The sequence below is a fragment of the Cottoperca gobio genome, unplaced genomic scaffold, assembly GCF_900634415.1.
Source record: "Cottoperca gobio unplaced genomic scaffold, fCotGob3.1 fCotGob3_303arrow_ctg1, whole genome shotgun sequence".
Lineage (NCBI taxonomy): Eukaryota > Metazoa > Chordata > Actinopteri > Perciformes > Bovichtidae > Cottoperca > Cottoperca gobio.
Window position 1 is genome coordinate 186343 of NW_021166913.1, and position 23685 is coordinate 210027.

Consider the following 23685-nt stretch of genomic DNA (forward strand, 5'->3'; position numbering starts at 1 on the left):
CATGTCAACAGTTTAGTAGAAATATTCTCGTTTTTCAGAATAAGGGCAAAAACCAGAATATTTTGTGCACGTAACCACATTCAGCATGAGCAGTAGCAGTAGAACTGTATAACCTGATAATCAGACTGAATCACCTTTTTGTTTTACTTCATTCACAGTCTGACACTTGATTTCTTCTTGGGAGGGGTACTTTGTTTTGTTTTGCTCTAACCAATCAATTCAAGAGTTGTTATTTCTGTTAAGTCGACTTAGACAAACATCTCATCCATGCCTCATTCCCGCTTTTAAAACTCCGACTGTTTTTGGTGTCGACGGAAACAGCCGCAAATAAGCACAACATGAACTCTATTCGATTCATTGAACAAATCTGAGATGTGGGCAGTTATTCTGGGGTCTGGAACCAGGGTACTGTAGTAGCAGTAGTAGTACTTTACAGAAGTATTAGTGGTGATCTTCTTGAAATAATAAATGTGATAAATATTTCTTTAATTTGTATAAAACATCTGTTTTCTGCTCTTTCTTGCAGGTCTTCTCTGATTCACTACAACAGCAGCACTCTCCCCGCCCTCTCATCCACCTCCCTCCTTCACCATCAGAGCTCTAAGTCTTCAGAGAGCGACCTGTCCACGTCGACACTCCCCATCAACTCCTCATCCTCCCACACTCTGTCCAAACTGCAACTCTCTCAGCCAGAGATGGGCCTCCTCCAGAACTCCACCAGCCCCACCAACGCTAACAACCCCGCATCCTCCACACCTCCTGGCGCTCCTGTGCAGCGCCCGCCAATGCCACAGACATCCCTCGCCCTGACCCCACCCAGAGACGTACCATCCTGCGGCTTTAATGGCTGTCCAGCCAATCACCAAGCGCCCTCCCCAGCCTCCCGAGGAAACCCAGGGCTGGCGCTCCCCCTCGGGGCAGGGTCGCCCGGGTCAGCTCCTAGTGGGGAACTTGTACCGGTGGCCCTCGGGCGCAGCGAGAGTGGTGGGGTGGGGTTCAGTGTGACAGCGGGGGGGCAAGGAGGTCAGCTGGCTGTGGTGAGGCGGGTTTGGGATCGAAGGCACTGCCCCTCGCTGCAGGCGGGGGACACTATAGTGAAGATCAACGGAGCAGACGTACAGAGCTTCAGCTTCTCCCAGGTAACAGATTATTACTCCAACATCCAACCAGTCAGGGTCAAGGTCGTCTAAGAATGCTCCACTCTTATTGGCTATCCCTATGTCCACACTCACAAACTTTGAGGCGTGTTCCCGCTAAGTCCGCGAGGCCTTAGGGCTGTACCACTGACAAATCGTCAAGTACATGACGATTATGCACCGCATTTCTTCAGACTTTGCCTGACGGAATTACCCACAATTCATAGCTCTGTGTCGTTAAACACAGATTTACCAGGGGGAGCGAAGAGGCGTTAAAAAAAGGATGACTGGCTTGTAGGTGTTCAGACTGGCATAGGCCATATTGTGTGCACTGGTATGCCTTAATTAACATAGAGACACTACTTTAACAAGAATTTAACATGGTATATGAAAAAGAACATGAAAATAGAGAAATGCAAGTATTATTTGTAGCTTTTTTTCACACAAATATTTGCTTATGATGCATAAAAACAAGTAAATTGATTATTTGATAATACCTCTTGTCCACTCTATAAGGAAAGAGCCTGGAAGAGGTTTAAATCAAAAACCAATCCATTAAGTGCCTTTGCTGTGAATAAAGAAATTGTACGTTTATGTTTCGGTGTCCCATGGTATGTCATAAAGGACTGTCCCATTCCTATTTATACCATTTGGAGCTCTTGCAGCCTCTCACACTAAAACACTTACTAGGTGACGTTAATTAAGTCCCTGAAGGTTTAGGGTTTACGGGGCACTGGGATTGGGCCTATGTCATTCTTAACAACACGGGTTTCAACATCAACCATTTCAAAGGTGTTTCTGGACGGACTCACAGAGAGTTTTGAAGACTTGTGGGGAAATCACCATCATGTCACTGAAGGCCTTGGTGTGTTTCATATGAACTAGTATATGTGTGGTCCAACCACATCGGCAGTCTGCAGTGATTCTATCTGATGTGTCCACACTTGAAAGAAGGGTGAAAAGGCTCCTCCTCCATCCTACTGTCTCCGTCATCTCTGTGACAACGATGTCTTTTTAGTTTTGACACCATGAATCGTACAGATCTGAATAACGTAGCACATTTTTCCGAGAGTCTGTCCTTGAAGGCACTAATGTCAGTTTACAAGTTTAAAAGTGACGGAAGAAGTTGTCGTATTGTCTGTTTCAGAGAGTTAATATTTGACAGACACAGTTACCCCCGATTCCACTATCAGAAAGGTCGTTTAAGACCCGGTTAGACGATCTAACAGCTCTTTGTTTGAAGGCCTTGAGACTTTATTGCGTGTTGAGCCACAAAGACTAGTTTTCTGTTTTTCTAAGATCATAATCTTAGAGTCAATTCCCAAAGAAATAGTCCTTCCTGGTGATCAACAAAGCAAAAACCTTTCCTGTCAAAGTTGTCGCAGTTGTAGGCTCTTTAACAACGTTAAAGACAGAAACAGAAGTTCTAAACATGGCAGTCTCTCTGTTTGTGAAGTATATCCATGCATGGTTATTCTTCTTCATGTCCAGGTATCTTATTAAAGGTGACAAAGTTTCAGAGATCAGAAAAAATCATTGACTGCGTCAATATGCATTTTGTTTCTCAAGACGAGCTGGTTGTTCATCTCACATGTCAGAGGACATTTTACATCAATTTTAACCTCAACATCCTTGATTCGCTGGGTTGCACTGCTGGGTGACTTTTGAGTCTTGGGTCGCGGTGGGTGGTGACAGGATGTTATTTTCATTTCACAATGAACGGCACATTTTCACGCCTCCAGTTTTTGAGTCTGTATGTGTGAACAGGAAGTTAAAAGACGTTGGGAGGCATCTTTTCCTGAGCTAGTTCCTGGAGGAGCTATTCCCATGACTTCCCACAAGCCCCTCACTCCAACACCATGATGAAAACTAATTATATTTCCAATTAAACCCATTAAAAATAACCATAACCATTGGTGCATTTCTTTCCTCAGGTCCAGAGAATCCTGCAAGAACACACCAAACAGGGAGAGGTGGTACTACTGGTCTACAGAGGAGGTACTTCTGAACATTAAATACAATACCAATATTACTTTTTTATTTTAGTTTACATTTCTTGTTATTCTATAAGGCACTGGTATTAGTATGACTTCTTATGCACCTTATATTTATTACTCTATTGTTTTTTTTGTTCTTATGTCCTTGTAATTTTAGAGCAATCTCTGGCACAGGAATTTCCTTTTGGGATGAATAAAGTTTATTTTATCTAATTATATCTGAAGCCCCTAACTCTAATCCAATCACTGATGACTATCATCATTTCTAACTACTGAATTTACAAATGACGGCACCAATAAAAACACGAGTGTTAAAGATGAACTGTTTCCGTGATCCAACAAAAACAATAAATAACTTTCTCCCTCCCTCAGGTCCCATGATTTCCCCAGTCGTCACCCCCAACCTCTACAAGCCCCTCCCCTCCCCACATGGCCTGGCCACCCCTTCTTCCTCCAAACCCCCGACTTCAGCCGAGTTGCCTTCCCCGTCCACGGGTGCCTTGGTGGGGGGCGTTCCTCCACTCAGCCAGGCTGGCTTGGTCCTGGAGAGCCCCCAGGAGGGGCACCAACCAGCACCGGTGAACCACCAAGGTAACTGCCCCGATCGAGTCCGCATGTCTCCTCCTCGTCATCCTGTCTCCTCCTCGTCATCCTGCCTCTATCAGTCAGACTCCTCTTTGTTTTCCAGGGGCCTCTTCTGCGCAGGCGTCTAACGGGCCCCCAGCCTCGGCCCTCATCCAGAGCACCAGCTTCCTGGACTCAGTTCCTGTGACGCTAACCTTAGAGCCACGTGATTTGCTGGGAGTGGAAGAGAGCGCCGGTGGGCCTCCTCCCACCAGGGGAGGTGGGGGAGGAGCACTGGGAGCTATTGCCAAGGATGGAAGAGGAGGAGTAAAGACAATGGAGGTGGAGCTGAGGAGGAGGTCGGGAGAAGGCTTTGGATTCGTCATCGCCTCTCAGGAAGTGACCAACGGGGGTGAGTCTCTTCGAAGCCTCGGCTGCTTTCATTTATTTACATGCTGATGGTCGCTACATGTCATGTATTGTTATTTTCATAAGTTTGGGAACTTCGAAACACTAGGTTAGTTTCCGTCCAACTGTTTTTATGCACATTTTAAATGGAGTATAAACGCTGAAACGCTTTTTTAATATCTTGAAATTTCACATAAATGTTTTTATGCTTGGCTGAGGTTGAAAAATTGGTGTATCAAAAAAAACAAAAAGCGACAAAGTGCAATGGAAACAGATTTAGCTCATAAATGATGGCGTAAGCTGGGACTTCAAAGAAGCTTCTTCTCCACTGAAGAGACACAAAATATTCTCCTCCTCGCTCCACACAGATCTGACTTAACCTTCCTCACATTAATACACAAGACAAACACAAATGTAATATTTCCGTCCAGTTTTCTACATAGTTTTTCCCCGTTTGAGGTTTGACTGGCGCTCTTTCAATTACGTCATCTCTTCTTCTTCTGTGGTATAATGGTTTTCTACTACAGAATTGGCAACACCTACAGCTTATTTGTGATGAACCAACTCCTAATAATCGCATCACATCATCTGCATTTTCTTTTGCCGAATTTCTCAAAATGTAGGTAAAATGAGCATGTTGCATGTGAACGGTACTATACGTGTTCAAAAACATTGATGATTATGAGGCAACCCAAGCAAATATATAAACATTATCTGTGATGGATATCAGAGATACTAAAAGAGTAAGTTCCGCTGATTCCAGGAGTATTTGTACGTCTGTGTGGTTTGGTTTGACTGAGTTATGACTCTGAACAGATGTTGTGCTATTTCCGATGCAAAATGCTTCCATTAAGATTAAAAGATTTATGGACTTTCATAGTTTATAGCGTGATGGTGACTAATATTGTGCATGAGGCATTAAACCCGTCCTGCACAAACCTGGAGAGGTGGAGGAGAATGCATACTGTTACTATTAACTGCTTTTAAGGTTAATGTAACGTTTAAAAGAAAAGCGAATTTGGCAACTATGGTTCCACAGAGTGAAAGTGATGAAGGTTATTTGTGCAGAATGGATCGTGTGAGACTGTTCTGGGTCAAAGTTATCAGACTTGAAAGGTTTGATAAATGGTGAAGATTGTATCATAGGAGTCGATTTAAAGGTCATTCAGAAGACTTTAAGACCTTTCTTAAGATCGATAAGAGAGATTTCACTCACACACTGAGCGCTGAATAACACTTGACGCAGTATTATGAGAAGTGTGTATCCAGTGTGCGTTAAGAGTTCTTTGTGTTGGTATATTTCAAACACACAGAGGTTAATTAACAAATACTTAGATATTTTACTTAAGTGAAAGATGTAATACAACAGTAAAGAAAGTAAAAGTGTTTTACTTTACGAAAATGACAAAAGTATTAGTTTCAGAATATACTTTAAGTAACAAAAGTAAAAGTACAGAAAAATATATATATTATTGGATTTAATGTTGCAGCTGGTAAAAGTGGAGCTTATTTATTGTTTTACTATCTACACTGCCTGGTAGCTTGTGAATTTCACCATCAATCAATTAAGTTTCAACTTAACCTGTAATAATACATAATAAATTATTTGTAATTAGTTGTATTTTTAATCTGAATCTTCGAAAAAGTGCAGTAAAAAGTGCCTCCGAGATGTTGTGGAGTAGAAGTATAAAGTAGCAAGAAATGGAAATACTCAAGTAAAGTACAAGTACCTCAAAAATGTACGTAGTTACAGTCCACTTGTGTGGTCGCATGAACGCACACTGAAGCCACAAAGGTGGACAAATTTCCAATATCGGAAAAAGATCAAGAGAGTTTATTTTATTTTTTGTTAAAGGTGGTCATAAAACTGTCTTAACTCAGTCTTTTTCTTTTCTTGACGATCCGGTATCATCAAACATGTTTAATATTATCATACGTTTTTAATCTTGGCTCATGCAAAGAGTAAAGTTCAATGACGTGAACATTGTCAACAACCAATAGGTGACCCGTCTCAGCAAACCGGGCAAACTGTGTTTACAGAGGGAAAAAGTCTTGCTTCTCTGTGACTGTGTAAAAGAACGAAAAACTGTCGAGGAGTTAACAAGAGAGACTCTCTTCAGAACAAACAACTCCACACACAAACGCTGCTTCTGTTTCTGCTCCATTGTTCCAACTGTTTTTCTTCTTTTGTTGGACAGACTCTTAGTAAATCCTCAGGATGTTATGTTTTCATACTGTGGCTGTAATGACCTCTGCAGCCTGTAGGGGGCGCTGGCAGCGCTCTGTATGCGAGTTCACTTTCAGTTATAATGAGTCTCTGGTTCATTAAAGCAGCAGCTGAGCTTCTGTGTACGTTTCACTGATTCAACTGCATTCAGCTGGAAGGAACGGCAAGGTTTACAGCGGAGTTATAGAGACCTCAAACGCATCACCTCCTCCGAAACATGAACAATAATCTCTTCTGTTAAAGTGTGTGTGTGTGTGTGTGTGTGTGTGTGTGTGTGTGTGTGTGTGTGTGTGTGTGTGTGTGTGTGAGAGAGTGTGCTGTTGGCCACGCCTCCCTCCCAGCTGTCTCTCTCTCTCTCTCACTCCAGCTCACTCTCAGTCTTGGTTATCCGCTTTCAGAGGCACAACCTGCCTCACACAGAGAGACAGGTGCACAGACAGACAGACAGACAGACAGACGTACAGGTGTACAGACAGACAGTTTCTTGTGTTTGCTTGTCTCTCATCTGTTCATCATGTTGGAGCGACTGCAGTCGGCTCTGAAAACTGTGAAGGACTCCAAACGTAAGTCACTCAAGAGTGTGTGTGTGTGTGTGTGTGTGTGTCAGTGTCAAAGTGGGGTCCGGGGACCACCAGGGGACCGTGAAAAGTTTTCAGATTTTATTCATTTAAATTATAACGATGTGAAAATTGTTTTTGTTTTGTTTACAAAAGGCTTCATAGTTTCACAAAGGATTTCTTGTTCTACGTGAAATTATTCAAAGAGACGTACCTGAGGGGTCGCCGGCTTAACAAATTCTTAGTCGACTAAAAGCCTTTACACAGTTGTTTCGTACGTCAATGTATTTTTCTGAACTCTTATTTTTGTCATGAATTCTTTCACACAGAGCAAAAACGTGGCGAAAAACAAGTAATTTCTTTTGAGGAAAGCTCAATTTTTCTGAGCTTATGCAACTGAAATAAAAGATTCAAACCAATAACATTCTGGCTTATAATTAAGAATATATAATAATACATCATAATATGTTACTTTATTTATATTTCGTATTAATCTGAATCTTTAAAGCAACATGTGACGAATGTTGTCAAATAAATGTTTTGTCTCAAAAATGTCGTGCAGCAAGTGGGATGAAAGTGCAAGTACCTCAACATTGTACAGTACTCGAGTACATGTACTTTCCACCACTGAACAGGGGTGAGCACTTTCAAAAACATAGTTACGAAGCAAATTTGAGGTACTTGTACTTTACTGGAGTATTTCCATTTTCTGCTACTTTATTCTTCGACTCCTCTACAATTTAGAGGGAAATATATAGAATATAGTATATTTTACTGCACTACATTTATTTGACAGCTTTAGTAAAACATGTATATATGATGCAGTACTATTCTACTCAGAAGTACACAAAGTATCTGAACTTGACTCCACATTGAGGAAGTGGGGTGGAAGATTAGTGAATCAATGAGTAGGCATTATAAACTGGTCAACATGTCTTTTATTTCAATACCAATATCTTGTTTGCCACAAGATAGCCTAACATCTTTCATTGTACAATAAACAATCTATTGTACAACAAAATTAACAAAACCAAGCAAAAGTCTCCTCTGGCAACATAAGTTTGATTTATCAACATGTAGTGTAACTTAACGGACCCATCGGCCTCACAATGCCTCTCACTTCTCCCTCAGCCAGTCGCTGAGACAAACTAGCTTGTTTACATTCTCAGATGTCAAGGCTGCTCTCTTCTTTTGTACTACATTACGCTATCCGTAAAACAAAATTGGCCTGCAGTCCATTGCAATCCATCTCGCGACTGAGTTAGATTTACTAATTCTGCTTCTGAACGCCTGATCGAGAGCTTTGACGAGGCCGGTCGCTCACCTTGGTGCTAGCAAGCTATGAGGTTTTCTTTTCTGCAGGAATCGCACAGCGCCTTGAGATTGCTTTTAGCTTTGAAAGGCGCTTTATAAATACAATTTATTATTATTATTATTATTAGAACGGTGCTCCTATCTACAGTTCCATCCGGGCATTTTTCTGTTGCGTAAATGTTTCTGTGATTAATTAATCGAAATTAATGCGTTAATTCGACAGACTTAATAATAATATGACACTTTTAAATATGCCATTCTGCAAAATTAATACTTTTGATACTTTTACTACATTTAGCTTTTAATGCTTATTTACTTTTACTTTGTTGACATTTTAAATGCAGAACTTGTACTCTGGTATTTATACTTTTACAGAAGTAAAGGATCAGAGTACTTCTTCTATCACTGGCTGGGACCTGTAAATACACAGAACCTGTTTATCTTCAGTATGTAAAACCTACGTAAATTCATTTTCCCTTTTTTCCCATCTATCCTCCTCCTCCTCCGTCTTTATCAGCTCTCAGGAATGTCTGAAATGGTTTCACCTCATTGAAACTATCTGCAGTGTGTGTGTGTGCGTGTGTGTGTGTCAGTAATATTCAGGTCAGTCGAGCAGCAGCTGGTTTCACCGTGACTATCAGTGGATTTACATTCATGTCTACAGAGCTTCTCAGTGTGCAGGAACAAAAAGGAACAATCCACCAACACAGACGAATGAAGGACAAAATGTTTCTGCAGATTAAAACACAAGAAGAAGTGTTACTGATAAAAACTAATCACTGAGTAAATAAGTGATGTTTTAAGTAGAGCTGCTTTCCACCCAGAGAAACAGTTTCTATAGAAGTGGTCTGCAGCTAAAACTGAAACGTTCTGCGGTGAGCGAGTAAACATGCTTTTGTGTTTTTAGTGGACTAATCCTTTAAGAGGCGTGCACTTTGGTCCGGGCTGCAGCTCACAGAAGAATTATAGAAATGAATAAATACTTCATACATTTATTTCCTGACAGAAAACAGCTTCATGGAGGAGAAACTGTGTAAATGAATCCACTAAATAACTACAAAATAATATAAAAAACAACTGAATGAAAGTAAAAATATTCAAATGAAATAAACATTTTTCTTTTTCTTTCTTTTAAATATATTCAGATTAATCTTGTTTTTAGCTCAGATTTAGAGTGAGCTGTTCAGGAGCAAATTTTAGAACTTTATTAACTTTATGAACTTCTGTTTAAATAGCCTGAAACATATTTGTGATTCCACATTTTTTTTTTTCTCTAGTAAAATCTGTTTTATTGGCCCCGAGTGCTTTTTGTAGGTTTGACCTAAAAATGATGTTCACACTCGATAAATCAGCTGGATCGTCTCCTGGTTCACATGTAGAAATATCATCATTATTATTATATTATAAAAAGACTGATATTATTATTATTAATATTAATATCAGTATTATTTTTATTTTATTATTATCATTATCATTATTAATAGTATTATCATATATTATTATAAAAATAATACTGGTGTTATTATTATTATTGTATATTTTATTATCATCATTAATAAAATATTTATTTTTAATTTAATTTAATTCCTGACGATATACAAAACATTTTCTTGGACAGAGGGAAGATCGAGTTTAGGACAAAGTTGTGTTTGCACCAAATTTAAAAGTTCATACACGTGATTTTGTGGAATGGACAAAGTAAAAACATCAGATAATTTAAAAAGATGTACATTTATGTTGCTTATAGAAAAGATTGTTTTATAGTGTCAGCTTTATTTATTGGTCATTTTTGTTTTACAGACATTTATCTGTGCAGATCACATGTACCGAATGTTTCCAATTATTTCAAGATGAATTATCTGAACAGATGTTGACACATTACACTCACACGGACACACACACACACACACACACACACACACACACACACACACACACACTCGCTGCTGAACTCAGCAGAATTCACTATAAAAAACATTTGTTTTTATTTTCTGATGATAGAAAAAAAGTGTGTGTGTGTGTGTGTGTGTGTGTGTTATGTAACAGTAAGCCTCAGTGACCCACAGCTGACTGATGGAGCTCTGACTGTCAGTTTGAGTCCAGATGTGACTTCATGTTCAGACACAAACAAAACACTAAATGTTTCTACGTTCATCAAACTAATCACAATCTGTGACACATGAGACATTATTATTATTATTATTATTAACACCTTTACTGTGCAGATTAATTGTGTCGGTAACCTAATCCAAGTATCACAATATTAAAGTAACTTGATTACTTTCCGTTACCTCAATAACACATTTGTAAATGAAGCCGAAAGAAGAAAAAATATGAATTTCTGCCATTAATTTCTATGTAAAGCAGAGAAGAGGAACAACATGACAGTGAAAGTTAAACCGCTGTCGTCATCCAAGGATTCGAATCATTTGATACATTAGTGCTGCTGGATTTTAATATCCATGTAAATTAAATGAACCTACATGCACATTTTCCAGTTCGTCCAGCGTTGTTTGCTGGAGCAGAAGTTTGAAGTGGTTCACTCCTACAAACCATCGTTATGCGCTGGGATGCCTCTCGGCCAAAAGAATAATGTTAATGAACTGGAAAGTGATTCTGCTTTGTGATTACTTGCACTGCTGTGTTCCCCTTCTCTGCTTTACATACAGAATAACAACAAGTCCACCCAGTAAAAGCTCTTTTCCCACCAACGTTAGAGGCCGTTGGATCGTTCTTTATTTCAAAATGTGATTTAAATTTGTAATCCTGCTTTTTTAACTCTTCTTTGTGTAGCTGTAACAGAATAGTTACCTTTTTCTTTTTGTATCCTAATTACGAAAAGCCGTTCCATGTTTCCAGTTTCTCCCCGAGCTGATCATTAGCAGTTTGAGCATCCTTAATACGAACTGTGAAACTTTCTAATAATAGTCACTTTAATCCATAATTCATCATGTGTGTGTGTGTGTGTGTGTGTGTGTGTGTGTGTGTGTGTGTGTGTGTGTGTGTGTGTGTGACAAACTGGAGCGCAGGTGAGTTTAAGCTTATTGTACTGTGAAATTGGACAGAAATCACTTTGACGTCTCACACACACACACACACACACACACACACACACACACACACACACACACACACACACACATACATACACACACGTGTGTGTAGCAGCTGCTGCTACATGAACACTGGCCTGATGGGGGTGACGGGGGTGATGTTAGAGGAGGAGACGTTTTCAGCTGACTTGCACCTCAACAGGTTAATATTTTATTGGTTCTCCGTCTGCAGCAGATCTGGAGTCTGAGAAGTTTCACAAAATGTTCGAATACATGATTCATAGAGTTCTGCAGAGAACTGATCTCACACAGAGAACTAATACAAAGTGAGCTCCACCTTTACCAGCTGCATACAATACAATAATATGATGTGTATCGTTCTGCTTAAAGAGTACTTTTACTTTAAGTATATTTTGATGCTAATACTTTTACAGTTGAATATTAATACTCGTAAACAAGATGGCCGACTGTAGTGTCGCGTCGAGTGTTGTCCCTCTCAGTTGGACGGGTAGATAAATATAAATGACAAATACAGTTCACTGCACGATCAGCAACATTGTGTTAATAATGCAACTAAATCAAAGAGGAAACTGTTTCCAATCCGGCAACATGCTCACTCATGTCTCACGCAAACAATAAAAATGTAAATGCGTTTTTCCCTTTTCCGAATAAGACAATATTCCTAAACCGTTTACTCTGATTAACGTAAAACGCTGACCTGACATACGACCCACGACTACGCCCTTTAACTTTTAATTCTCCTCTTTTAGCTGCCCTCATGTTGCTCCTGGACCCTCGTCGTCACTGTTCTGCAAAACTGTTCTTGAAGCTTTTCTTTTCACGGCTACACGAGAACAGACTCCGAATCTGTAAACAGGCAAACTTCGGTTAAAGCTTCGATTGAGACGCATATTCCAAATATAATGCTGTAAACATGTTCAAGGAAAGCTCCTCAAAGCCCAATAATATCGACATATCCCTCATGTCTTAAATCGTCCTAATTCTGAATATCGTCCTAATAACAGAACATGTTTACATGACGTGTCAAATTGAAAGAATTGTCATAGTGTTACATTAGTGTGCATGGAAACATAGTCAGTGTTCATGTTGATTTCTTCCACATATTCTTATATTTGTACATCCCAGCCGTTTAAGGTTATGTAATTGCTATCAGTCGCACTGTGTTCCATGTTTTCCTGTTGGTGTTTTCAGAGGCACAGGGATCGTTTTTTGCGTCAGAGTTTCCTTCCAGCTGTCCGTCTGAATAACATCAAACTCTCCTGCTGCTACGTTTATGTTTCTCTCTGCAGCTTCATGTTGTTGAACTCAGCACTTTGCTTATCAGATCTCATGCTAACCTCTCTGTGAGTGTGTTCAGTTCAAACACTGTTAAACACACACACACTTTGATTCTTTGATATTTTGAAAGCTGACTTTAAAGGAGCATGCTGGTGTTTCTTCCTGTTTCAGTCCATTCTCTATGAATCCTGTTTACTTTACACTCCGGCGGAGTCCAGTCCCGTTTATTTATTCAGCCCAGAGTCACATACTGTGTCTGAGCTTTACAGGCAACATCAACACAACGGCCTGACCAGCCCAAACTCTCTCAGGACCAAGAGAAACTGGGAAATGCGACATTTTCTAAATCCACCATCAAGTTGACGGGATTCTTTACCACCAGACAGAAAAGAGTTTCAATTCATTTCTGTGAAAATCAACCTTCAGAAACTTGAAACCTGCAGCAGAGAGATAATCCATCACAGTCGGTGTGGAAACTCAACAAACAAGCACACACACACACACACACACACACACACACACACACACACACACACACACACACACACACACACGTTTTGAGTGTCTTCGTGTTTGATTTAAGTCTGGTTTTTTTACGTGTCTTTTTGTTGTTTTTGCGTCTCTTTGTTCTTCGCGTCTCTTTCAGTGACTTCCTGCAGACGCAGGACTATGAGGTGCTGCTGTTGGTTGACAAACTGCAGCTGAACTTCAGTCTTGAGTTGACACATGAAGAGAGGCAGTCTGACTCTTCTCAGCTTCCTGCCTCAGCAGATCCAATCTGAAACTCCTCTACACACATTATTCATTGAGTTCTTTTGGGACATTTTTATGGCTTCATTACAGACAGCAGAGCGATGACAGGAAATAAGGGCGAGATGCACTAGAGGCAGGAGATGATGCTGTTTATGTTGTCAGTGTCACAAATCTCCTTGAATCAGAATGAAGCAGCTGATTGTCCAGATGTAGTCCCTGATGGAGACACAGCTGCTTGTGATGTAACTGTAAAGCCTCTGACACACTTTTTAAAGCCTGTTAAGTGTTGTTCCACACACTAAAAAGCACAGAGGTTCAATGCTGCAGTTATACTTCACTACTGATCACCTTGCACCGGTGTTTAGTTTCATTGGTTTGGTTTGAGAAACTTTGTTCACATTCACAGCAGGTTGAAGTCTGGTTTCTGTCCTTCGTGTTTCATCTGCTCTGCTGCCGTTTGATTTCATAACATGAAACTATGCAAACAGACAAGTTGGGATTGCTTCATGGTACAGGGTCAGTTTAATACTGTCTGTCTGCCTGTCTGTCTGTCTCTCTGTTGAAGCAGAAACTGTTTCTTAGTCCTCAGAAGGTGATTAATGTCTCTGAGCCAGAAAATCATTCCGAGAATTTCTCTCCCTCTTTGACATTTCCACACCGATTCATAATCGTGTGTGTGTGTGTGTGTGTGTGTGTGTGTGTGTGTGTGCGTGTGTGTGTGTGTGTGTGTGTGTAATGAACTTGGCAGCCGGTGTTTCGAGAACCGACTCCCACAAATGTTATTTTTCTCTGTTGAGACACACACATGAGTTCAGAGCTGGGACAGGTTGAAGCAACAGCTTCCAAAAAGATTAAGTAATGGGTTTGAACCTTTTAACACACAAATAAAGCACAGAGTACGTTCTTACTCTGTCTTTAGACCCTCTGTCCTTAGACCCTCTGTCCTTAGACCCTTTGTCCTTAGACCCTCGCATCGCACAAGGAAAAACTTCCTAAAAGAAACCCCATAATTAAAGGGGAACAATGGAAGAAACCTCAGGGAGAGACTGAGGAGGGATCCCTCTCCCAGGACGGACAGACGTGCAATAGATGTCGTGTGTACAGGATAAACAACATAGTACAAATACAACATTTGACAGAAATGATGTTGTGTTGAAAAAGAGAAAGTTTGGATGAATCCAGGAAAATGTAAAAAAGGCTTCCCGGTGTCCAGCAGGACCAGGTCAGCAGGCGCAGCCACGATTCATGATCCTGACGTAAACTTTATCAGTGGCAACCTGCCACATGAGAGACAGAAACTCTGGGGATGATGCCCCGGATGATGAGTTAGTAACCTACATTTACATAAATGTATACAGATAGAGAGGGAGAAGAAGAGAGGGAGGGGAGGAGAGAGGAAGAGAAGGAAGAGAGCAGGGAGGTGTCCCCCGGCAGTTTAAGCCTATAGCAGCATAACTAGGGGCTGATCCAGGGCAAACCTGAGCCAGCCCTAACTATAAGCTTTATCAAAAAGGAAAGTCTTTAGCCTACTCTTAAATGGGGAGAGTGTGTCTGCCTCCCGAACACAAACTGGAAGCTGGTTCCACTGGAGAGGAGCTTGATAGCTGAAGGCTCTGGCTCCCATTGTACTCTTAGAGACTCTAGGAACTACAAGTAACCCTGCAGTCTGGGAGCGCAATGCTCTAGTTCAGGGGTGTCCAAACTACGACCCATTTTTTATTGGCCCGCAGCAAATTCTAAAAGTATAACGGAATATGGCCCAGATAGAAACTTGCACTTGAATGTTTTGTACTTCTTAGGTCTAACACAGAAACATAGTTTTGACTTGTCAGCTAATTTAAAACATCAAGTGTCAGATAAAGCTTGTGCTTTAGATTTTTACTCGATTGCATGTGATGAGAGCACAGATGCGACAGACACCGCACAGCTGTTCATTTTGTTTGCGGGGAGTTGACGATAACTTTTGCGTTACTGCTCGGTCTTAGGGGTCTAAAGGGCACAACATTGAGCACGAAAACTTTACCACAGAGAATTTCAAGCTTTCCTGTATGATGTCGATGCTGAATACGGGGACGTACTCCACAGTTCCGATGTGCGCTGGCTGAGTCATGGCTCCGTGCTGCAGCGGTTTTATTCCCTGTGATCAGAAATCGATCTGTTTTTGAAAGCGAAGGAGCGACCTCTTCATGAGCTGAGTGACCCTTCATGTTTGACAAACCTGTTTAGTTGATCTTACTGGTCACATCAACACTGAACAAGAGCCGACTGCGCACATGAAAGCACTCTGTGTGAAGCTCCGTCTCTTTGAGACACAACTACGCAACTTCAATGTTGCACACTTCCCCACTCAAATATGTGAGCAAACATTTTCTGTTAACAAAAGCAGATTGAGAACCAAAATGAGCGACAGCATCTCTGTGATGTCCTTCGTATCTCAAACATCAAACGTACTCCTGACCTGCAGCATCCTTCAGTCCAAAGCATCACTGCTCCCACTGAGTGCAACGCTGTTCCCATTATAGGAGAGTTAAAACATATATTACACAGTATTCATGTGAATAAGCTCAATGTTTCAATACATTCTGTCAATTAAAGTTGATAACATTTTCTAACTAACGTTAGTTGATGTGTTAACAAGCCCAATAACTTATTTGTTTAACAAGCTTGAGATATATCCATCCCCTTTTCCCCTCATCCCCTCCCCGTTGATTTTTTTTTTTTAGGCAATATACCTCAAAAGTATGAGTGGCCCAGCCCTTCGTATATTTTTCTGTATGTGGCCCTCAGTGAAAAAAGTTTGGACACCCCTGCTCTCGTTGGTTTATAAGGTAATATGAGATCTTTAAGATAGACTTCGGTCAACATGTCGAAGTGTCCTCGGGCAAGAAACTGAACCCTAAAGTTCCTGTTGGTCAACGGTGTGCGAGTGTTTATCACTACTCATGAGCGTGTGGCACCTTGTATGGTAGCCCCTGACTCTGTGTGAATGCTGAGATGTGTTGTGAAACACTTTGAGTTGTCGCACCGATTAGCAAAGCGCTCTATAAATACGCTCCATTCATCAGTTAGTTTCGCTTGACTGCAAAGTTTATTTGTCATTTTAAGGGCGTTATGTGCCTGACAGAAATGTATTGTAGTGACTGTGTTGGACATGAAAACTAAATACAAAGATCTTTTACTTTGTATTAATAAATGTGCCACACGACCATCGACTCATCATATTCAGGTTGTTGTGAGTTGGCTGAAGGTTACTGTGACCGAAGTGCAGCAACTTTTTTAGGTTTGTGTGGAACAAATTGTGAAAAGACTTTATGGGAAATGCGACAATATATAATATATATTGTCAATAAAGTGAATACGTCTGGGCCTTGATGTGACTCGTTTAGACTCTTTGATGAGCCGTCCACTAGAGGTCGCTGTCAGGGAAACACAAACGGGTCATCTTCCTGCTGATGCCGACACTTTCTCCTGGTCAGGATGTGTGGACGTGACAGCCGACTGACTGCAGCTTCCTCTCTTCTCCTTCCTGCTGCAGCAGCTGTTAGTTCAGCCGAGCAGACTGAACACACCTCAATAATTAAAACACATTTATTATTACACAGCCGTCAGAGAGGAGGGAGATCCCCGAGTTAACGGAGAGTGGCCATAGTGAGAACGTGTATATCGAGGCCATGATTTACTTATTAGTTATGATTCATTAAATCAATTTCATTAAATAATAAATACTGCTGACAGTGCACAAGGCCGAGTCACTTGTTGTAGAGCGCTAAGAGCTCGAGGATGAGACGTCAACACGAGCTGTGCAAGAGATTACTGTTAGTAAAAGACAATTAATGAGGAGACGGAGATCGTGAGGACATGTTGTCTGCAATATAACGACTTAGAGACTGCAGACGTTATAGTTTGTACATCAGAAGGGAAACTTCATGGTGGATGTATGCAAAGTGTTCGGTATCTGCGTCACCAAAGCAGCATTTCAGTATATTTATATACTTATATACTGCGCACATTTTAAAATATTAAAAATGGCCGTTCTGCGTCTCTCTGTCGTCCTTGCGAGTGCCTTCGTTGTTGTTTTGCGTCACAATTAATAACTCGTGTCCTCGATTGATCTATTTTTCCTCACTAAGGCCACTTTGTCATCTCTAGCTTTTATTTTGGTAGTTTTATCGTCAGTAATAATCAAATTGTTAAGAGCTGAGATCTGCGAACATGGTGACACGCCAGGTGAACTTTATCATTGTCTGCCTTCCTACTATCAGAGGAACCTACTGCATATAAACTGTCAGGATACAACAAGTGTTTTATCCTCAGTTCATTCATAACAACATTTATTCTCTAAACACTTTATTGACTTAATTCTAATTGTTCTTGTGATATTTACTTGTAATACTTGTTTTCTAGAAGAATTACTATCTTCTTTTATTCTTTGTAAAGTTTTTACTTTATATCAGAATATTCTGACATTTCCTTCGACTTTATTCTCAATAAGTTATTATTTTCCTCAAAATCTCAGTTTTTTCTTCCCGACACTGACTAACACTTATACAGCAGTAGCAGTTGTTTGTAATAATGATGTCTGACCCTGTGCCCCCCCACAGCCCCCTCCCTGATGTCTCACCGGTTCGTGACGGTGCGTCGAGGCAGTCCAGCGGCTCGCAGCGGGCAGATCCAGCCTGGAGACCAGCTGGACGCGGTGGAGGGTCGAGCGGTCGGAGGTCTGCAGCACCGAGACCTCGCCCAGATCCTGAGGAGAGCCGGGAACACACTGAGACTGAGCATCACACCGAGACACCGTACGGACGGACACACACACACAAACACACACACACACACACACACACACACACACACAGGTGAAGCTTCACTGTTGTGCATATTTTCTAACTTTTGTGAACTTTTACCAGCGGAGTTGCAGCGTTAAGGAACAACAAGCTGGCCCGGCAGAGAGCTGGTTTACACAAAGACCACAGACACTAAACCAGCTTTTTAAAACACTGATGGAAACTTATTGTCACGTTAATGTTGATGTTCCACTTTCTGCTGTGAACAGACTCAAGTGGAGACGTTCAGACACCAACATGCTTCTTAGGTTTTGTGAAAATATGATTTATATTGTCCAGAAGGTTTGTGAAATGATATTTTATCACTTTCAGACTCGTCCTCTCTGTCAGAGGGAGCAGATCTGGATATTGACGGCCGGGTGATGAAAGGATCCAGAAGCAGGTCAAAGGTCAGTCCGACCCCTCACAGTCTCACAGTAGTTTCAGTACAAACTAATGTTTCTGTTTTAAGAGCTGCTCTCAGATCAGATTCAACATCTTCAGGATTAACTGCCTCAGTAAGAGAAAAGTAACGTGATGTTATGAAAATAAGAGTTGTAATAATTTGATATAAAATAGTAACAAACAACTTTAAATGCTGCAATATTATGAGAATAAAGTTCTAGTTTTTTGAGGGTAAAATTGTGAAAGTATGATGAAAGATGAGGCTGAGCTGAGTTCAACAATGACTTAAAGGTAATAATGAAACACATCTTGTAGTATTTGTACAGTATACATGGACAAAACACTTGAAATATCAATATAGAATTTATTCTAATTTTCACACCTTTTTTCTGATATTATACTTGTAATTCTGGTTTTATAAATTCCAACTTTATCATTCTTTCCGTAAAATTAGGACTTTATATCAGAATATTATTATGTTTCCAAAATGAAGAAATTTTATTTTCTCTTATACACCCCATAAATCTTAGTTTTTCTTCCTGACACTGACTCTAACACCCCAAATAAACATCCGTGTGAAGGTCAAAGCTCCAGCATCACTATATAGATAGAATATAAAATAACTTTATTGTAAGACCAGCGCGTTGCGGACCTGCGGCCTTCATCAGGGTCAAACAGCAGAAGCAGTTGTGGTGGTCGTAGAGAAGTAAGCAATAGTAGAAGTATTACTAATAGTAGTGATAATAAAAAGCAGGATTAAAAGTGGTAATAATTAAATGTATCGTCTGTCAGGAGGAGTCCAGGTTCTACAACGTGGATCTGGAGCGAGGTCCGACAGGTTTCGGTTTCTCTCTGAGGGGGGGCAGCGAGTACAACATGGGACTGTATGTACTGGGACTGATGGAGGGGGGGCCGGCCCAACGTAGCAACAAGATACAGGTACACACACATACACACACGCACACTTCCTGCAGCTGTTTCACAGTAAAAGCCAGAATCAGTTCTCTTCTCTGGAAGGCTTTTACTGTGAAAGAGCTGCAGGAAGTGCTTTTGTTTTTTGTCAGTCCAGCACTTTGGGTCAGAGTGAGACTCCTGATCATCAGAAGATGAATCGTGAGGGTTTCAGTGACCTGCTCGTGGTTCTTGCAGCTCCTCCATCAGAACAAACTTTTACATTGGGGCGTCATACACACTGCAGCCTGTAGGGGGCGATATCTGCGCTTTGTTAACCCTCCACCTACAAACATATTTTACATACCGACTGGGGTCCCTGAGAATAAACAACTCTTAAGAAACAGCCATCAGAGCAAAATGTTTTATTATTGTTAATTATTTAACAATTATTTAGGAAAGTTAGAGGAACTTTGCATATTGACGGAGCCCAAATCTGAGTCTGCAGCATCCGTGTCTGCATCAATTATAACAGAAAACAATGATATGAAGTCATTAAGAACAAATTGATTGACAAAGTCATGAAAGATAGAATAGAGCACCTGTGAGGGACAAAAGGTATTAGCTCAGGGGTCTGAGGGACCCCAGTTAGTAGGATTAAGGTTAAAAAACAAACAGTGAGGCCTCACACCACTAACAGGTACTTAACTACAGCTGCAAACTGTTAATTTAATAATCTAGCGATATCTCAGTTATTTTATCAATTAATGGTAATTTGGTGAAACAAAAATGACTGAAAGCAGAAGTGGATTTATTGAAATGTCCAGCAGCAAATATTAAACCCAAATATATTTAGTTTAAAATGAGAAAAGACAAAGAAAACTAAATAAACTAACTCGTAATCTTGACAAAAGTGGAAAATAATTTGTGAATCTGCCCCAAAATGAAAGAGTTAATTCTCGGCTGTAGTTCTTCTGTAATCCTGCTGACAGACAAACAAACTAAACCCAAAACATAAGTAAATCAGTGAATTAGGTTCACAGCTTTATTGTCATTAAACAATACAAGACGTAGACGGAGCTTCTTCAAACTGCAGCTTAAAAAATACTTTTAATTTATTATCAAAACTGCTGCCGGTTAATTTGCTGTAGTCGACTCATCATCCGAGCTGCACATCTTCTGTCATGATTACGTTTTTCTTTCTGTGTTTTTCCTCGTCAACCCCAAACAACAGATATTGAGAGTTAAATAAAACATAAAGTATTGAAGCGTATACTCAGGGGGAAATATACAATACTGAACAGTGGAATCTGGCTACGGGAAGGACAGCGGTAGAACCAGCAATAAATATACTTTATTATTCAAGCTCCGTCTGCCCCGTTGTCGCCTCTCCTCAGTAACCTCCAGCTGTTCACACAACTTTTTAAAAGCACAAACAATGAAGCGAGCAGCTCTCAGTCAGCGTCAGAAACTGAGACTCTCTCGCCAGGTGAGCGACACGTTTTCCTCCCAGCGGAGGAAAAAGCACCTGTCGCCCGTGGCACTCTCGGAACACACAGCGGACTGCTACCAGCGGGCCCTTAGCCCACAGAGATTAATTTTCGGCTGGGTTGTTCAGTCCGCCTTTTCGTGACCTCTTATATTATTCCTGCTAACCTTTAAACGGTTTCGGGAGCTAGGCTCGGCCGCCTCTCTCTCTCTCTGGAGAGGACACAACCTCGCACGACTTTCCCGGACCTGCTTTTAAACTTAATCCCCTCGGCAAATGCTCCGGTCTCTAAGTCGTTAAGATGACCACTAGGAAAAAGGCCTCTTATGCAAAGTCGAGAATCACAGACAACTCAAAGAACGTTCACAGACAGTCACCATCAGATAAACATTTTCCAGCATCAAGTCAATCACAATGCAATGCAGAAAGCTCTTTGACACTTTACAAAAAAATCCAACCAGATATAAGATTTTTTCCCTGAAAATTCTGGGCACTGGGCCAGTTTCGGTTTTAAGTGTCCCTATACGGTGATGCAGGTTATCTCACCCGATGTGTCCTATATGGCGTGTGTACAATATTTTGAAAAAATCAGTAGTGTGTCAGCCGTAGTATGGAAGCTGATGCTTACCTGCGGGGGCCACAGCAAAGTCCCGCGAAAAGACTCCTCTCTCTGGGTGTCTCCGGTCCTCTCGATTGAAGAAAAGTGAAAAGAAGAACTCCGGACAAAGCTTTCTTAAGTTTTCACAACGCTTTTATTTTCTATACGTTTAATTTTATCAAAAATGTAATACAAAGAATCAAAAATAAAGAACGGTTTACAATATGACAGTTATTCAAGTGACTTACTTCAAGTGTTTGGTTATTGGAAGTCCCGTTATTCAGTTCAGGTTCATTGTTGGTCAATTTGGTTTTTCTCTATTCTAGCTCTAGTGGCTAAAGTATTGAGTTTCCGTTTTGATTTCTCTTGAAAATGCAACTGGTTATTTCCAACGATCAAAACTTGTTTACAATTATGTAACTTCATCGATCTCTAGAAGCTCTTAGTTAGTTAATTAAAATGTAATTACCTCGCCAGATTTTCATATGTCTCGCTATAGTTTAAGAATATCTTATGTCAAGTGTGTTAGGGCCCATCACTATCAGCCTACTGAACTTGTCAAAAACATCCCCTTATATCTTAAGGCTCGTTCCTGCGCATTTTACACAAGACATGCAAGCGCGTTCTCGATGGATGTTTTTTCTATCGTTTCTTCCAAGAACCAAAAAACCTGTGAGTTAACCCATATATCAGAGGTCAAAAGTTTACGTAATGCTTATCTTGATCTACATACATCCCTTCCATCAACGGACACCGGAAGTAACACCTAGAGCCCCTATTGACAGAGGAAGTGGTGTCTTACCGGCCTCAGCAGGGCCTCAGCAATGCAGTAGATCTCAGTTGGCCAAAACCTGTTACGTCCCCTATTCATAGGGCATGACCTTTTTGTAAACTCATAAAAAGAAAAAGAATTTAACCCATGTCATTACCATGTATAAAACATATAATCACAATTATTACAGATAAAAATACAATATTTATTTTATTTTTAGGAGTTGTTCAAATGAACCTGTACCTCCCCTTCACACACACACACAGTTCCAATTAATGGAAGAAAAATGAATATAATGAGCCTTTTTTCCTTTTGTTTTTCTCAGTATTTTGTAAAAAAAATTTGTGCCTATTTTTGGAGTGCCTGTGCACCTTAACACTCATCGACGGATCATGCCGTCACAACAACGTAAAGAATAAACGCATGAATGTGAATTGCACCCTTATCCACTTCTCTCTACAGTATCAAATATAAAGTATGTCCTCGGTGTCAGTTTACACGTCTGTTAGTTTCCTAATCTGCATGCGACGCATTCCTGCAGCGGTTAACACTTCACCAGGACGATCTCTCGGCACTTCAGGTGTGAAAAGACGCGTCAGCAACACGCGATATGAAACAGACGAACGCTCCTTTGTGAGATTAAATCACTTAATTTATTTATGAGTTTCAGGATCTCACTCCTTTTTGTCTGCAGCCGTGAGACGCTGAGCATCAAACATTCAACATCCAGCTTCTTCCACAGCGCTGAGCTTTAAATATTCAACAAGAGGGTCTAGAAGTGCAGGTAGCGCCCCCTACAGGCAGAAGTGTGAAGAGCTCAGGATATTTGAATGATCTGTTTACCAAATTTAAAACTGTGTGACATCCTCTTGGCCAACTCTGGATTACCATCAATCCTCAAATAAAATCTAAAATTTAAGCATGTAAACAAATTAGAGCCTGAAAATAAACAAAAACGTATTATTTTCATTATTTTTTGACTTTTTAAGCAAAACTGCCAACAATTTACTGGTATCAGCTTTTTATAAAAAAGGGAATATTTTCTGCTTTTATCATTCAAACTGAATTTAACTGAAGTTTGTTTAAAGACATTATTGAAACTGAAAATAAGTTGCAGTTGCACTTTTATTCAACACAAATACGGTTCTCTAATTAAATCAAAATACATCAACTTTACCGTTTTTATTAAATCGTTAAGTCACTAAAACTCAAAACTTCCTGCCGATACCAGGATTGGTTGGTTTTAATGTGAAATATCAGTACAGGAAGTGTTAAAGGACTCTTTTTAAAAAGCAGTATGACTGTAAAGCAGACCATGTGTTTTCCTCAGAGAAGTACGCAGTGAATTTATCAGAACAGGTAAACGTGGACCAATCCTGTTCGTGATATTCATGGACAG

General features: G+C 40.4%; 1 protein-coding gene across 1 annotated transcript in view; it reads left to right on the plus strand.

Annotated features, from left to right (window-relative positions):
• LOC115005438 (membrane-associated guanylate kinase, WW and PDZ domain-containing protein 1-like) overlaps positions 1-23685 on the plus strand; it is a gene marked incomplete at its 5' end in the record, with an annotated part of 35071 nt that overhangs the window by 6448 nt on the left and 4938 nt on the right. Inside the window, 6 exon segments of the mRNA XM_029427249.1 lie at positions 527-1139; positions 3071-3134; positions 3506-3724; positions 3822-4109; positions 17910-18104; positions 18465-18541. Coding sequence (XP_029283109.1) covers positions 527-1139; positions 3071-3134; positions 3506-3724; positions 3822-4109; positions 17910-18104; positions 18465-18541 — 1456 coding nt within the window.